Consider the following 17116-nt stretch of genomic DNA (forward strand, 5'->3'; position numbering starts at 1 on the left):
GTCTATCGGCGGGGGAATTCAAAGAGATGATCTAAACTCAAAAGTTTCAGAAACATCCGTGACAAGAATCAAACCTGAAAGTGAAGCATCACTGAGCCAGGAACAAAGGTTAACTTCTAAAACCAGAAGCTGAAAAAGTCGAGCACATTTGTTCAAAAAGAAAATAACAAATTGAACTATGGGTTTTTGTCTGACCATTAGGAGTCGGGAAGAAAAAGACCACGATAAAGAGCCCCGTAACACTCTGACCTACAACAATTCTTTAGAATGAGAAATGTTTTGGATACCTTGATTTAAAGGATCAGAGAGACAACATTCCTTCATCTTCTTCTCGCAACTGAAGAGGGCACCGTGGTGGATGTTTGCCGAATGGCAGACCAACCACTTGCGTTACCTGGTAGGTAACCACCCACACAATTCAGGTCGAGACTCAGACTACGAATGCAATGAATGTAATTACTCCGATCTCCAGGCTGTCAAATAAACAAACCACACGCTGTGGTGCAGCATAAAGGGGCTTCATCTCTGACGGCCGAGGTTCGATCCCCGAGAGGGGTGCAGTAGAGTGTGTACGCCTGATGAGCCCAAATGAGGGCGAAACACATGTCGCATACTCTTTGCATTATTTGACAGTAAACTATGCAATATATACATATATATACACACACACACAAAATATACATACACACACACACATATATGTGTGTGTGTGTATTTATATATATTATTCAATTTACAAACTCACACAACTGATTTAAAACATTTATGTTGAAACAGTTTATGAGTCTTGCAATGTTCAGTTATGGTAATTAAAACTGCATTGACATCATCAAGGCCTCCTGCAAAGAGCTGATAAACTTATAGATAAATATAAATGAAACAAGAGGAATAAAAAGGTAATTTTACTGGTTTTATTTTAGTCAAGGTGGAAGTGCATTTAAGTTTTAACGCATACAGGTTTTCAGCTAGTATGATTAATACATAAATTCTAGGACAACGTTAGGAGTCTCATAACTCTGTCAGATTCCATTCACATGGGACGTTCTCTTGGACGAGAGACAAATTGCCACCAGAGTGGTGGAAGGTCACCTTCTCTGCGAGCTGGAGGAAGAGATTCAGTTTTTGGACCATCAGCAGGGGTCTCCTCCTGTAGCTGCTTAATCTTATTTATTGAGAGAAAAAGAAACAATTAGTGTAGAGTTAAAATAAATCAGTTTTCAAATTTGTACAATGTAGCTGTTATTTTCTATATAACTTTACTGCATACCAACTTAGTACATTGCTACTTATTAAGAAGTACAAATTTTAAGAACATACTGTATTAAAACTGATACTGAGTAAAAGATATTGTAATATTTTTAGAAGGAAGAAAGTTAATTCTGTTCTCCCGACACAATCAGAAACAGAGCAGAATCTCCTTCACTTGTCAGTACTTCATGTTCAGGAATTTATCTGGGTAGCTTTGGAGCTGCTTGTAACAGAACACAACACCACATACAAATAACATTAATAACAAGCTAAACAACACACATTATAAACAGTGGCAGAATATTGCAATATAGAAGATTAGCAAATGAAAGTGTGTGTGCTATATATATATATATATATATATATTATATATATATATATATACACACACACACAGCGCATCACTTTTTCCACATTTTGTTATGTTACAGCCTTATTCCAAAATGGATTAAATTCATTTTTTTCCTCAGAATTCTACACACAACACCCCATAATGACAACATGAAAAAAGTTTACTTGAGGTTTTTGCAAATTTATTAAAAATAAAAAAAACTGAGAAATCCCATGTCCATAAGTATTCACAGCCTTTGCTCAATACTTTGTCGATGCCCCTTTGGCAGCAATTACAGCCTCAAGTCTTGTTGAATATGATGCCACAAGCTTGGCACACCTATCCTTGGCCAGTTTGGCCCATTCCTCTTTGCAGCACCTCTCAAGCTCCATCAGGCTGGATGGGAAGCGTCGGTGCACAGCCATTTTAAGATCTCTCCAGAGATGTTCAATCGGATTCAAGTCTGGGCTCTGGCTGGGCCACTCAAGGACATTCACAGAGTTGTCCTGAAGCCACTCCTTTGATATCTTGGCTGTGTGCTTAGGGTCGTTGTCCTGCTGAAAGATGAGCCATCGCCCCAGTCTGAGGTCAAGAGCGCTCTGGAGCAGGTTTTCATCCAGGATGTCTTCTGTACATTGCTGCAGTCATCTTTCCCTTTATCCTGACTAGTCTCCCAGTCCCTGCCGCTGAAAAACATCCCCACATCATGATGCTGCCACCACCATGCTTCACTGTAGGGATGGTATTGGCCTGGTGATGAGCGGTGCCTGGTTTCCTCCAAACATGACACCTGGCATTCACACCAAAGAGTTCAATCTTTGTCTCATCAGACCAGAGAATTTTCTTTCTCATGGTCTGAGAGTCCTTCAGGTGCCTTTTGGCAAACTCCAGGCGGGCTGCCATGTGCCTTTTACTAAGGAGTGGCTTCCGTCTGGCCACTCTATCATACAGGGTTGATTGGTGGATTGCTGCAGAGATGGTTGTCCTTCTGGAAGGTTCTCCTCTTTCCACAGAGGACCTCTGGTGCTCTGACAGAGTGACCATCAGGTTCTTGGTTACCTCCCTGACTAAGGCCCTTCTCCCCGATCGCTCAGTATAGATGTAACCTTCCCCAGATTTGTGCCTTGAGACAATCCTGTCTCGGAGGTCTACAGACAATTCCTTTGACTTCATGCTTGGTTTGTGCTCTGACATGAACTGTCAACTGTGGGACCTTCTATAGACAGGTGTGTGCCTTTCCAAATCATGTCCAATCAACTCAATTTACCACAGGTGGACTCCAATGAAGCTGCAGAAACATCTCAAGGATGATCAGGGGAAACAGGATGCACCTGAGCTCAATTCTGAAGATTCATGGCAAAGGCTGTGAATACTTATGTACATGTGCTTTCTCAATTTTTTTATTTTTAATAAATTTGCAAAAATCTCAAGTAAACTTTTTTCACGTTGTCATTATGGGGTGTTGTGTGTAGAATTCTGAGGAAAAAAATGAATTTAATCCATTTTGGAATAAGGCTGTAACATAACAAAATGTGGAAAAAGTGGTGCGCTGTGAATACTTTCCGGATGCACTGTATATTATATTACACGCACACACACACACACACACACACACAGTGTATATAATATATGCCTGTTTAGTCTGAACATTAATTTTTGATAAATATTAATTTTTCATTGCCTGTATAACAAACTAATGTTAGTTTCATCCTTACACATAACATGTTTATATAGGATTAGCAGTTCTGCTACATAGCAGTCATTCGATTAGTTAATAAACCACAGGTGCTCTCAGCTCAGTAACTTGTTGATCCAAGCTAAGAGTACTAAAGTCATGCAAAAATTAGGACTAACAGTGGGGTCCACATGCAGAATGTAATTAGCTTTAAATGAAGAATCTAGAAAGGGTGCCTGAGAGGCCTAGAATGAATAAGAGGCACCAATGAGGTCAAAGGCCAGGTCAGCAGCCCTTCTAGTTAATAAGGCTCAGGTCAATTGGACACCAATCTAAATTGGTCTTTTTTCACTTCAAGTGACTTCAACAGTGACCCGTAAATTTGCTGTTTTCAAAATCCCCAAACCCCCAAGATCTGCTTTTCTAAACTTTTACAGTAATTTACCTATAGTGTTCCTTTATGTGAAGTGTTACAGTAGAGGAATACAGGTGTTATTTTTCAGCTGGAATCTTCTGCAAACAGAGAGCAGCTAGGCAGACATTAGAAAAGAGAGAAGACCGGAATACTGGCTTTTACATTAAAGAAAGTGGAATAATAAAGTGAGAAAAAGGATTGTGAGGAGCTGGCCTGTGCATTGACAGAGAAGGCAGATGTACATGTTGTCCAGCTAAACTTCAAGTGGAAGAAAAAAAGAAGCGTGTTTTCAGCAGAAATTAAAAGGGGAAGCCAAATTCAGAATTTTTAATTTTGTCCTTTAACTAATACGAACACTTCTCCTCCGAGTGAAGACTGTGGGCAAGCTTGTGTTTAATACAGCAGCTCACATTTTTAAATAGAGAAAAGAAGAGAATAATAGATTTGTCCTTGTTGCTTAGTAAACAGTAGACAAATTTAACCCTTCATGTTGCATGCCTATTTCACATGTAAATTTGTTGACCATGTTATGTTCTTATTTATCATCCAGTAGATTCAAGACTTACAAGAATTGTGGCTTGTAATTATGGAAAGATTTTCATTTTCTTTAATGCCATATGACCCTTCAGCAAGACCCTTCACCTGAAAAATTGCTCCAGGGGCGCAACTCAATGGCTGAACCTGCACTCTGACCCCCGACAAGTTATGCAAAAAAAGATAATTCCTCTTGGAGATTAGATAGATAGATTAACAAAAGTATATCAAAATATTCTGTGTACGTATTTAATTAGTTAGAAAAGTATATATTTTAATGGGATTTTAGTATTTTTATGGTCACTGAATATAACACCACAGAATCTCAGTTGCAGTTTAAATGTACAAATACCAGGTTTAACACTTTAATATAGAAAGTAAGGCTTTTACATGTCTGGCTATGCAGATGTTCACTGGGAAAAAAATAAAAATAAAAGATTAAGACAGAATTAGCAGATTTAAATAACATGAACTCGGTGAGTAATACTGGCCAATCAAAACCGGATCGAGAGACCCCAACTTCTAGGTAAGGCAGACAAACAAAAGACTGCCTACAACCGCACCCCTTTTAAAGTGGGGTCAACAAAAGCTGTTAAAAGCTGTTTTTAGTTCATGCAGTTTTTTGTAACTTATTAAATAAAGCAACTCTCTACAGTAGGTACTTTGGTGAGCCACTGCTGTCAGGTGGAAGATGTCTGTTATCTCTGTGTTATTCACCCGGTTTTACATAATCAGTACAATGATACACAAATACTGTTGTTAAGGAAGCATCAAATTTTTTTCCCCCTCAAGATAAGGGGTCCTCAATTACTGTCCTGCAGGTATTTGTTTCAACCAGTTTTGTAATAAGGAGCCCTGGCCTAGTAGATAATGAAACTTAGCGTTTAATTGTTTGGCTTCTTATTGCTTAAATTCTTTTCCAAGACAAATCATTATCTGATTATAGATTTTACGTTTTCTGAAATCATCATCCATATGTTTTGTGGTCCAGACTAGATTTGTACGTCTTGGTCCTTTCCTCCTCTCTCACTTATTTCAAAACATTCTAGTAATAAAGAGATTTCATGATGCTTGTACACAGGTTTAAATGGAAGGCCATTAGCTGGAAGCTCCCTTTATTATTTGCACCTCAATTTTAACTGATGGCTGGTTAAGAAAACAGGTAGCAATTAAAACGTAAATGTAGCTGCATCAAAGTAAAACAGGCAATTAAGGGTTCTGAATCATAACAGGCGAGTTAACTAAAAACTAAGCCCAAAAACATATTGTTTAAGTAGTAAATAAAACAGGTTCTAATTAAGAAATTGGTTGAAGAGAAAACCTGCAGCAACTGCAGCCCCTCCAGGATATGAACTGAGGAGGTCTGCCTTAAACTGTAAAACACATATAAACTTGTGTAATAAAATGGAAATGTTAATCTATGATGCAGAGACATTCAGAATAAAACAACTTGTGTGGTCCTGCAGTGACCTACTGTAATGTGGAATGGTAGTGAAATACCCAAATATTACTATAAATAAAAAGAATGTAGAAGACATACAATATGGAATGTACAAGTTCTCACGACCTCTTGGATGCTAATTTACTCTAAAGCAGGGGTCTCCAACATGTCGCACCCCTTTCCAAGTAGCTCGCCAAAGGGTTAATGAATCCTACATAAATTTGAAAACTTGATTAGTCAAACTAGGGTTGGGCAATCTTTCCAAAAAACCATATCACGATCCTTTTAACACAAAATCACGATCCACAATCTGAACTGTAATCTATCTTTTCAATGTGCCATAAACTTAAGAGAATATCTGGACTCAAACTCATCAAGACCTAAGTAACACTTTATTTTAAATATCAGACAAAGTTGAATTCAATTTTTCTCTCTCGTTTGCTAGCTAAGCAGAGTTAAAGACGACGCCCCAAAGCTGGCGAGTGAGTGAGGAAGGCTCCTGCCCTCAGCGTGTTTCTTGGATTTGCACAAATAAAACGGTACCGCAAGTGAACTATGATACATAGCGAAATGACAGAAGTCACAAAATCAACCGGAATGTTTAAGCAAATTCTAGAAAAAAACCCGAACTAAATCTGTTAAGTAGTTCTCTCGTGAAAAGCGAAGAGACAGACAGACATTGGATTTTATATATTATATATTAAACTTTCAAAATAATGTGCAGTTGAAGTCTCAACAGCATTCTCAGCATTTCTGGATAACTAAGAATCTTCACCAAGCAGCTCTGAAAATGTCTGCTTTGTTTAGGTCTCCGTACTATCTGCGAGTCTGACATGAATGTCATAAAATCAAAGTTTAGAACACGATGGACAGACGAACATTTAAATGACCCCAGCAGAGTGAACCTGAGTGGCTCCACTCCACCAGACACCTCAGTGCCAGTCAACTAAAAAACATATCACACATGTAACTGGACCTGTGAATAAAGTGACACAGTGACTTGTGACAAAAGGACAAATTAATAAGTCATATCTGTGGATTTGGAATTGCATTGTGACTGACTGACTGTTTCGACAGCATTCATGTTTTAATTCAATAGTGTAAGAAAATGTATACAGACATACAAAATACACTTGCAGGTGAACTAAATATTTTTTGTAATGTTTTAATGTTAAATGTGAGTTGTGGACACCAACATTTTGTAAATGTTCAGGCAAAACAAGCTTATTCAGTTTGTTTGGTTTGAAATAAGCGATGAGAATAAACCTTAGAAAACACGAGTAGCTCGCGGCCATTTTCGTTTTGTAAAAGTAGCTCTCAGGGGTAACAAGGTTGGAGAACCCTGCTCTAAAGGCTGCTACTACATGTTTGATAGTTGCATTGCAGCAGTGTTTGTGAAACCCAGTAGCACAGGTCATCATTTTGGTAATGTAGGCAAAGCATGGCAGGCAAGGATAAGATGAACCAAGACCTGTTTTCCATACCTTTATTCACAGGGTAAACAGGTCAAGTCTTATTCAGTATATCATACACTAAACAAACTGAAACAGATGTTTTTGCTAATTTATAAAAAGACACCTAGGTTTTAGAGTAAATATTAACACCTTTACTGTCATTAAATTGTGTTTTGGTTTAAGAAACATTTTGGATTACCTTTTCAAAATGAAACTGAATTGCAAATTTCCCATTATGTGAATTTCCCATTGGGATTAATAAAGTATCTATCTATCTAAATAAAAAAAATGTACTTACCTCCCTACCCCAGCTCTGATCTCGCAGTTTTTTCCACTGTTCTCTTTTGGCAAAATAATCAGGGTACATAGCTTTCTCAGTAGGATGCCACAAATCTAGACACCACTCTGGAACCTTATACATACAGTAACGAAAAGAGAAAAAAAAAAAAAAAGCTTTGTTGCAACAGGCAGTACTTATAATGGCTTGAATGACAAATCAATCGTTCCGAATGCCAAAACTTCAAAACAAAACATACATTTTAAAAGACTGGTGACCTGAACACCAAAAGTGCTTACTTATCAAGTATGACCTAAAACTGATGTCAAGAGTATGTTTTAATAGAAAGAAAAAAAAATTACACAAGTGCATATCAGAAACCTACCATATAAACCAATGACAAGGCAGGAAAATATGACATAGTGCGACAAATTCACAACCTTTAAGGAGTGCCTGGATGAGATATTGGGACAGCTTAGACATCAGCTAAAAAAAGTAAGTCTGATGGACTGAATGGTCTCCTCTCGTTTGTCAAATTTCTTATGTATTTTCTAATTTAAGATATGTCAGGGAAGACAAATGAACCCAGTTATTGTTTTTGTTGAACTTTCATCTGCATGTCTTGGATGTGTGATTGTATTTAAAACTGGATAAAGCGGTTTCTGTTGATAGTACAGCATAATAAATTTGGACAGAAGAGAACAATTCACTTTGTGAAGTGCTAAGGTGGTAGACGGTGTAACCTGCTGCCAGGGGCTGCAGTGTGTTTTTTGGTTCACTCAATACAATGCATTGCGGTTGTCACATTTTTGTATCCATTACACATTCACAACAATGCTCTGACCTTCCAAAAACTTCAAAGAAATAAATATTATACCCATTATCTTGAGCCAACTCAGAAGCTCTTCACTTTTTTGCACTTCTTGTATGTATTTCAAAGGGATGGTGGTTGTTTATTGTTAATGTTTCTTGAGCTTCTGTAAAAAGCTAAATTCTCCCCTTGGGACGAATAAAGTACTACTGATATGCTGTATATATATATATATATATATATATATATATATAAGCCATGATTTACATTAAAAGCTATAAAACATTAAATGCTTAAAATCTAATCCACTAGAGGGGTGCAGGATGTTTTACTGTTGATATTTGGCTAAACCTAATAAACATGAAAATTAACCCTGAAAATGAAATCAACTTGAAATAATGCAAAGAATACGACTGAGAACATGGCTTAAGGTTTGGCCAAAGCTACATTTAAAGATGTCAGTATCTTTCTAGTAGTGCTTAATAGAAATGAAATGGCTTTGTTTAGTCTCTAGTTCAAAGGGAAAATTAAATGCTGAACAATACTTCTGCATATTTATGCAGCACAAAAAAAAAATCACAAAATTGCCCTATACATTACAGAAGAGGAGAAGGACATGTTATTTACTCTCATCTCAATTGAAAACTAAACACAGATTGTTGTTCATAGCTGATAATTTTGTCACAATCCTCAAAACTGATTTTTCGGGAAGTCTGCACAGTGGATCTTTTTTCCTCTTTGAATTTGTACTTATCCAAATGGCCTCTTACTGTATACCCTTCATATTATACATGATTTTTCACTCACCTTATAACATTCATATCTTTCATAGGATGTACCACCAGGGGAATCTGGAAAAATATAAGGTTGTGGATGCTGACTGGACCAAAATTCTTCCTCTCCAGCTTTCAGCAACATAGTTGCTTTTGCCATATCCTTCAAATCCTTGTGTTCATCAAATTGAGCCCTCAACAGGCAGGCATAGAAACGATACTTATCTCTGGGGAGGACAAACAAAGAAGTAGAATGCAGTGTGATTGTATTGTGATGCAGGATAGAGTAGAAAACAAGGAGGAATAATTTTAGAGGTAAGCAGAAAAACTAGACAGAAAGGACGGTGGTATTTATCAAATGATTAACAGGCATGTTTTTGCTGCCGATTTCACAATAAAATGCCAAAATTCCTCGTTTATTTTGGTGGCATATGTCTGGTCAGTCTTTAAAGGCTGTTTTACTTTACAAAGTCAGGCCATCAAGAATAAAGAGGTTTGGTAGTCCAGAATATTCCTTGTCTTTCCAAACACACTGACAGAATAGCTTCTTTATAGTCACGCATTACACCGATGTCCCACTTCACTGCAGCCTGCCCCTCCTTGTGACTTACCTTCGTCAAAAGACATGAGCAGTCTTTCAGTCTCTGTTTCAAGTTAAACGGTGCGGATACTTTCCATCATTCTTCCTGCCATCTCTTCCCATTATATCACGTCTTTGCACACTGATGATATACTCTCTGGATGCTTTACATATGCTGCACATGAGCATACTGTTTCCTGTTTGCTCCACTCTCACCGCAGGTACTGAGTGCCTTTGGGACTCTCCTGACTGTTCAGCCCTGATTAACACACAGATTGTTTAAAAAGCCTGGCTCTTCTTTTTAAAAGTAGGAGAACCCCCACATAAATTCTCTCATAGTAATCTCTACTATGAAATCTTCATGTCTGCTCTTTCATCTGTGCATCCAATGTCACTGTCTTACTGGTCAACTGCAGCATTGGTTGCCTACTAACTGAGCAGTTATGCGCTTGCTTGTTACACAAATCCTTATCAATGCAAATCTTAGGAACTTGAACTTACTTTAAATTATTGTCTAGCCAAAAAACATACAACATAAACAGTATGCAACAATAAAATACTGCACTGGCCTGACAAGAGAACCCATTCACTGTAAACTGAGCAGATATTCTTACCGTGCAGTATTTTTCTTTTATGACCATGAAAAAGTGTTAAATGACATAACAGGTAAAAATCCATTTTTTGATGACACTTTGGATGTCACAGAGTGGAAAAAGTCAAGGTTCTTTGCAGGGCTGTGGAGTCTGAGACTATTTTGGGTACCTAGAATCGGCAAAAAATGTACCGACTCCAACTCCTAATACATTTAAATTGTAATGAACAAAAAATACAGCAAGTTCAAATGTCCCATTTCACAAACAATAGTCATAATTAAGTACTTATCTGATGTAAGAATAAAGCCCAGTGCATAGTTGTGTTACAACTAGTGTGAAGTTCAGATGCGCGATTATACAACCTGACATTCACATATCGTAATCTGGATTATGGTACATTACAAAAAGTGTTTTCACTTTATTTCACATAATGTGTTTAACAAGTTCATTTGAGTGTAAACAAGTGTAATGATGTAGGAGGAGGTGTGTGCTATGGCCTGATGTCTTTTTTGTTTAAACTGGCCAATACGGTGGAGAGTCAGCTTCCTAGCCAGTAGTTCTGTGGTTAAATGATGTGTATATTGCCTTCCTTCAATCAACATGGAAAATACATTAGAATATTAAATACAGAGGAGTCGGAGTCAGAAGTACCGGAAGTTAAGGAGTCCAAGGATTTATCCACCAACTCCACAGCCCTGGTTCTTTGACAACTGTGAAAAAGTTACTTCCCAAAAAAATCCTTACATTAACACTACAGAATCAGAGGAGTCCTGACACCAAATAAGCATAATCCAGTGAATCAGTGATGTGCCGCCCCTCGGATGTACGGCACCGACAATAATGTTTGTGTAGCAGAGGTGTAAATCAAATAAAAACTTTGTCCCAGTTTAAAAATTACAAATCAAACAATTCAGACATTGTGATTAAAGTGCACGTTGCAAACTTTCACTTAAATCTTTAAGGGTAAATCAAGGAAAAGGCGTCTTTGTCTCAAACATTATGGAGGACAGTGTCTTTCCAAACCCTTCTTTTATACATACGCTGGCCGTCCCCCGTGACTCCGCCTGCGTAGAAGTGAAACAGTACAGCGAGGAGGGCCCAACCCAGCTCCCAAATCCTGACATCACTCTTCACCCTCCCCTCAGCCTGCAGCCTGTGTCTCGGATTTGCGCGAATATATCGCTCCTGCAAGCGAACTATGATTCTTAGCACAATGAGAGAAGTCGCAAAATCAACCGGAATGTTCAAGCAAATTATAGAAGAAAAGAAAAAGATCTAAATCTGTTAAGTAGTTCTCTTGTTCGCTAACTAAGTGGAGTTATGGCTATGCGCCGAGGCAGACAAGTGAGTGAGGAGGGCTCCACCCCCCCTCCCCACATCCCGAAGAGTGTCTCTTGGATTCGCACTAATAAATTGGTACTGCAAGTGAACTAAGATACTTAAAATCAATGGAATGTTCAAGCAAATTATAGAAAAAAAAAACAGATCTAAATCTGTTAAGTAGCTATCTTCTGAAAAGCGGACACACATACAAACAGTTCTAAAAACTACAAGATATTTCCCGCTTGGACCACAAAATTTTTAAAACCGTTTCTTAGCAAGCAGCTATGGGCCAAGGGTAACCTACATTACATATTTCAAATCCCAAGTCCTCATGGTTCGGGAGATTTTGTGATGAGTGAGTCAATGGTATTTGGCTTTTTTATAATATTATATATATATATGGTTGAAATAGTTTACTGTCAAATAAATGCAAAGAGTACGCAACACGTGTTTCGCCCTCATTCTGGGCTCATCGGGCATACACACTCCACTGCACTCCCTCTCGGGAATCGAACCTCGGACGTCAGCGCCAGAGGCGATGTCCCTAACGTTGCGCCACGGCGTGTGGTTCGTTTATTTGACAGCATGTAGATCGGGGTAATTACATTCACGGCATTCGAAGTCTGTGTCACAATCTGATTGTATGGGTGGTTACCTACCAGGTAAGGCTTGTGGTTGGTCAGCAAGTCGGCTAACATCTGCCACGGTGCCCTCCTTCAGTTGCGAGAAGCAGATCATAGAATGGTTGAAATAGTTTACTGTCAAATAATGCAAAGAGTACGCGACACGTGTTTCGCCCTAATTCTGGGCTCATCAGGCGTACACACTCATTGCACTCCCTTACGGGAATCGAACCTCGGACGTCATGGCTAGTAAACTATTTCAACCATTCTATGATCTGCTTCTCGCAACTGAAGTAGGGCACAGTGGCAGATGTTAGCCGACTTGCTGACCAACCACAAGCGTTACCTGGTAGGTAACCACCCATACAATCAAATTGTGAATCAGACTACGAATGCAATGAATGTAATTATCCCGATCTACATACTGTCAAATAAACGAACCACACTCCATGGCGCAGGGTTAGGGGCTTCGCCTCTAGCGTTGACGTCCGAGGTTCGATTCCCATAAGGGAGTACAATGAGTGTGTACGCCTGATGAGCCCAGAATTAGGGCGAAACACGTGTCGCGTACTCTTTGCATTATTTGACAGTAAACTATTTCAACCATATATATATATATATATATATATATATATATATATATATATATATATATATATATATATAGATGGATAAATTAAAAAAGTTGTATGTGCTTCTGTGCCTGCCTATTTTCAATTCCACTGAATATACAGGCTCCATATGTGCAAAGCATTCAACTCAATTTTATTAAGCACATCTGTCTCGTTTGAAATTGTCCAAAATGTTTCCAGGGCAAGAACACTGTGAACGTTGCAATCGAGCTACAGCCTCACTAGGCCATATTTTTTGGGTGTATAACAAATTAACATCATTCTGGACAAAAATGTTTAAATGCCTGCCAGACAGCCTTGGTGTCAAAAATCACCCCTTATCCACTAACAGCACCGTCTGGAGGACTCCCAGATGGACTTAAACTGAAGGACAAATAAACTGCAATTGCTTTTACTTCACTATTAGCACGGAGACTTATCTTGCTCAACTGGAAGCATCCTATTCCAGCTCATTTAAGTCTGTGAGTAACTGATTTTACATACTATTTGAAATTGGAAAAAAAAATCAAATTCTCACTTAGAGGATCTGTACAAAACTTTTTTTTAAAACCTTGTAAGATCTAATCAATAACATTTTAGAATAAGCACATACGAAGGTATTCAAAAAGTTTCCACGCTTTTATATTTTCGGGAGGAGTAGTAATTGGTCGTGTCTGAGAGTGTCATGTGACTAGTTTTGTCTGGCAAGCCGGCTGCCCTTGCAGTTTAGTATCAGAGTTGTCTCCCTGTGGTGAAGATAGCCACGAAACTTAGAAATTGCACCAAAGAGGAATAGTGTTCTGACATACGCTTTTTGTGGGCATAAGGTGTGCCGGGAGCAGAAATTCATCTCCGCATTTGTGCTCAGTATGAGGATCAAGTTCTCTCTCGTAGAGTTGTCTACAAGTGGATTAAAATGTTCGAAAATGGCCATATCAGTGTGATGTTGAACATTTCATGCTTTTAATAAATTCAATAAAATATATTTTAAAATGTAGTTTCTTTAAAATGACTAAATGGGAGTCCTTTTTATTGAAGTCTTTGCCTTACCCTACTATATTTTAAACACCAGACCATGTAGTGTTTAATACCAACTCTGTTCACATTTTCCTGTCTCATGCCTTTCAATATAATAGTAGCAATGATTTATACCAACAAGCCCAGGCCTTCATCTATTAAAAATCAATTTCCTCCTTTCTCAGCTGAGGACACCATTTATTTCCTACAATTTACTGAAAGTTTTAACTGAAAGAAATGTCTTCCTTTATCATTACTCTCCCACATGTTTTTCAATTCCCCAAACAAACCTGCCTTGTTAATTAATCACTTAAATTAAAATTTGCCTAAAGGAATTTTACAGTCAAGTTCTATTCTGAACAAAAAGTGCCACAGCAATCCAATATAACCCAAAACATTTAACCCAACCCAATAATATAACCCAATACATAATTCCAATACAACTTGGAGTCCTGCCACGTGCAAAAGTTCACCGACGACACTGCTACCATGGGCTGCATCAGGAGTGGGCAGGAGGAGGAGTATAGGAACCTCATCAAGGACTTTGTTAAATGGTGTGACTCAAACCACCTACACCTGAACACCAGCAAAACCAAGGAGCTGGTGGTGGATTTTAGGAGGCCCAGACCCTGTGATCGTCAGAGGTGACTGTGTGCAGAGGGTGCAGACCTATAGATGCCTGGGAGTGCAGCTGGATGATAAATTGGACTGGACTGCCAATACTGATGCTCTGTGCAAGAGATGACAGAGCCGACTATACTTCCTTAGAAGACTGGCGTCCAACATCTGCAATAAGATGCTGCAGATGTTCTATCAGGCGGTTGTGGCGAGTGCCCTCTTCTATGCAGTGGTGTGCTGGGGAGGCAGCATTAAGAAGAAGGACGCCTCACGCCTGGACAAACTGGTGAGGAAGGCAAGCTCTATTGTAGGCATGGGGCTGGACAGTTTGACTTCTGTGGTGGAGCGACTGGAGCTGAGCAGACTCCTATCAATTATGGAGAATCCACTGAACAGGATCATCTCCAGACAGAGAAGCAACTTCAGCGACAGACTGCTGTCACTAGCCAGGTTTCCATCCAAGGAGTTTTTGCGAAAAAATATTTAGCGCTTCAAATTTTTTTACCGATATAGCTGATGGAAATGCTAATTATCGATAAAATGTTGTACATGTCGACATAATATTTTTCCGTTTAACTTTAGCGCATAAATTCCATATCGATACTTCAGATGTCGCAAAAACTACATTGGAAACAGTTTTTGTCTGAAAAAAGGGCTTTAACGCAAATAAATGTGTCACATTTTCATCACGTGCAATCAAAACGAGAATGGCGGAGCGGCTCGCATGGTCTGATGAAGAGAGTTTTTTTTTTTTTTGATTAAACGTCGTTATTTTGTATTAATTCAAATTTCAGTTTTAATTAAAAACCTTAAGGGAAGCAGGTTAATTCAGTTGTTATCGCACTGTGAAGGGATGTTGAAAGGTAGGCTCACCTGTACAGATCCGATGCTGCAAACACAGCTGCATCATGGGCACTTCCAGGAGTACAAACGCAAATGTCTCGTATCATGCACCTGTCATCAACAAGGGCCTGGAGAACAATAGATGGCCACCCTTTGCGATTAATGTAATCGCGGTAGCCTTCCGTCGGGGGAAGAACAGGCACATGCGTGCCATCCAGCGCACCGTAAATCTGTGGCACAAGATGCACCAAGGAATTGCGGTATGCAATTTCATTGGCCTCCGCTACAGTCGGAAGTCTGATATAACGCTGCATTAATTTTTCTTTTAATAGCGGTGCACACAGCATATACACATCGATGGACGGTAGTTTTACTAACCCCGAAAGTTTCTCCAACTACTCTATACTCGGCGCAGGTTGCCAGCTTGTAAAGGGCGATGGCAATCCGCTTCTGGGTTGGAACCGGTGGTCGGTGGCAACCTGTGATGGGCGCAACATCAGGACTGATGAATCCACACAACATCTCAAACGTCGGCCGTGTCATTATAAAATGTTGCAGCCAGAGATTTTCTGTTAAGTCTCTCCACCACCTCCTCCCAGAAGGTCTTATTCAGTCGTCTCTCCCATACCCGTGGGTTTCGTCGCACTGGGGTACTTTCTTCGAGCTCTAGGGCTATCAGACAAGCAACTGCTTCATTCTGCTGTCATCTTCGGATATTATGTACAATTCCAATTATTTGTGAAACTGAAATAACAGTAAGCTGGCAAATTTCAAAAAACTGTCTGAATAATCTCTCCATTTCTTTGTTTAGTGGAGGGGGTGTAACGTGGAAAACAAAAGGTAGATAATTTGCGACATACACAAAATTATGTATGGAAATGGCTCAAGGGCAGATTTTTTTCGCGATACAACAAAAGTTATGCGACAGTTCGTTTTGGGGGGGATGACGTCATCACGCACACCATTTTATCGATAAAAAGCCAGTTTGATGGAAACAGGCTGGAGACAGCAAATTTCGCACATTTTTTTTAACGTATATTCTGTTTGTCGATAACAAAAACGTCGCAAAAAACTGGGATGGAAACTTAGCTACTGTCCTGCTCCACTGACAGACTGAGGAGATCGTTCCTCCCCCAAACTATGCGACTCTTCAATTCCACCTGGGGGGGGTAAACTTTAACATTATACAAAATTATTGTCTGGTTTTTACCTGCAATTTTATTACTCTTTAATTTAAAATTGTTTTTTGTATCAGTATGCTGCTGCTGGAGTATGTGAATTTCCCCTTGGGATTAATAAAGTATCTATCTATCTATCTATCTATCTAACCCAAGTCTGAAATGCAATGTTCTATCGTCAATTAGGCTTCAAACGTTTTAAGTTTTAAATTTGCATTAAGTTAACCATTGCCCGACAGTCTAGTAAAGTAAGCGCATCCTGCGAGAGTACAACAGTCCCGTTACAATGCATCTCATTCCCTGTAAATTAAATTTGGATACGGATTTGTTCTGCAAAGACACTATTTCTGAAATATGTTAAAGCAAATATAGCGTATATAACGCCACAACCCAAGCGACACATATTTCTGATGGTATGTGTGAAAATGCAAAACATAACATAAAACAAGTCAAAAGTATATAAAAAAAATCACTATGGAAAAAGTACATTCCCGGATAGTCGGCTTTATGGTCTCTCTGTTTGACTAGTGTTTTAAGATTTGAGTACACGATTAGAGCGCTAAAATGCTATTATAAAAACTGAGTAGCTCCTGTTACCTGAAAATACACCATGATTCAAGGTGCCTCAAAGATTTTTTATACAGTCGCAAGACTTTCTGTTGATGAGTTAAATAAGCTGCCGCCATATTTAACCCCGGGTCTCCTCGACCGACTTCACCTTCATGAAGCACAGAATTGTGGGAGACGGAGCGTCTCTGTCTAGCCAATCAA

The 17116-nt window shown here is 38.9% G+C and overlaps 1 protein-coding gene across 1 annotated transcript; it reads right to left on the reverse strand.

Annotated features, from left to right (window-relative positions):
* Window positions 1-897: 897 nt before the first annotated feature.
* ndufb9 (NADH:ubiquinone oxidoreductase subunit B9) lies at window positions 898-17104 on the reverse strand. Its single transcript, XM_028817739.2, has 4 exons — window positions 16943-17104; window positions 8994-9186; window positions 7397-7510; window positions 898-1162 (listed from the first exon to the last, which is right to left on the reverse strand). The coding sequence occupies exons 1-4, from the start codon at window positions 17029-17031 to the stop codon at window positions 1031-1033; spliced, it is 528 nt and encodes a 175-aa protein (XP_028673572.2). The 5' UTR covers window positions 17032-17104; the 3' UTR covers window positions 898-1030.
* Window positions 17105-17116: the final 12 nt, after the last annotated feature.

Source organism: Erpetoichthys calabaricus, chromosome 13 (genome assembly GCF_900747795.2).
Source record: "Erpetoichthys calabaricus chromosome 13, fErpCal1.3, whole genome shotgun sequence".
Lineage (NCBI taxonomy): Eukaryota > Metazoa > Chordata > Cladistia > Polypteriformes > Polypteridae > Erpetoichthys > Erpetoichthys calabaricus.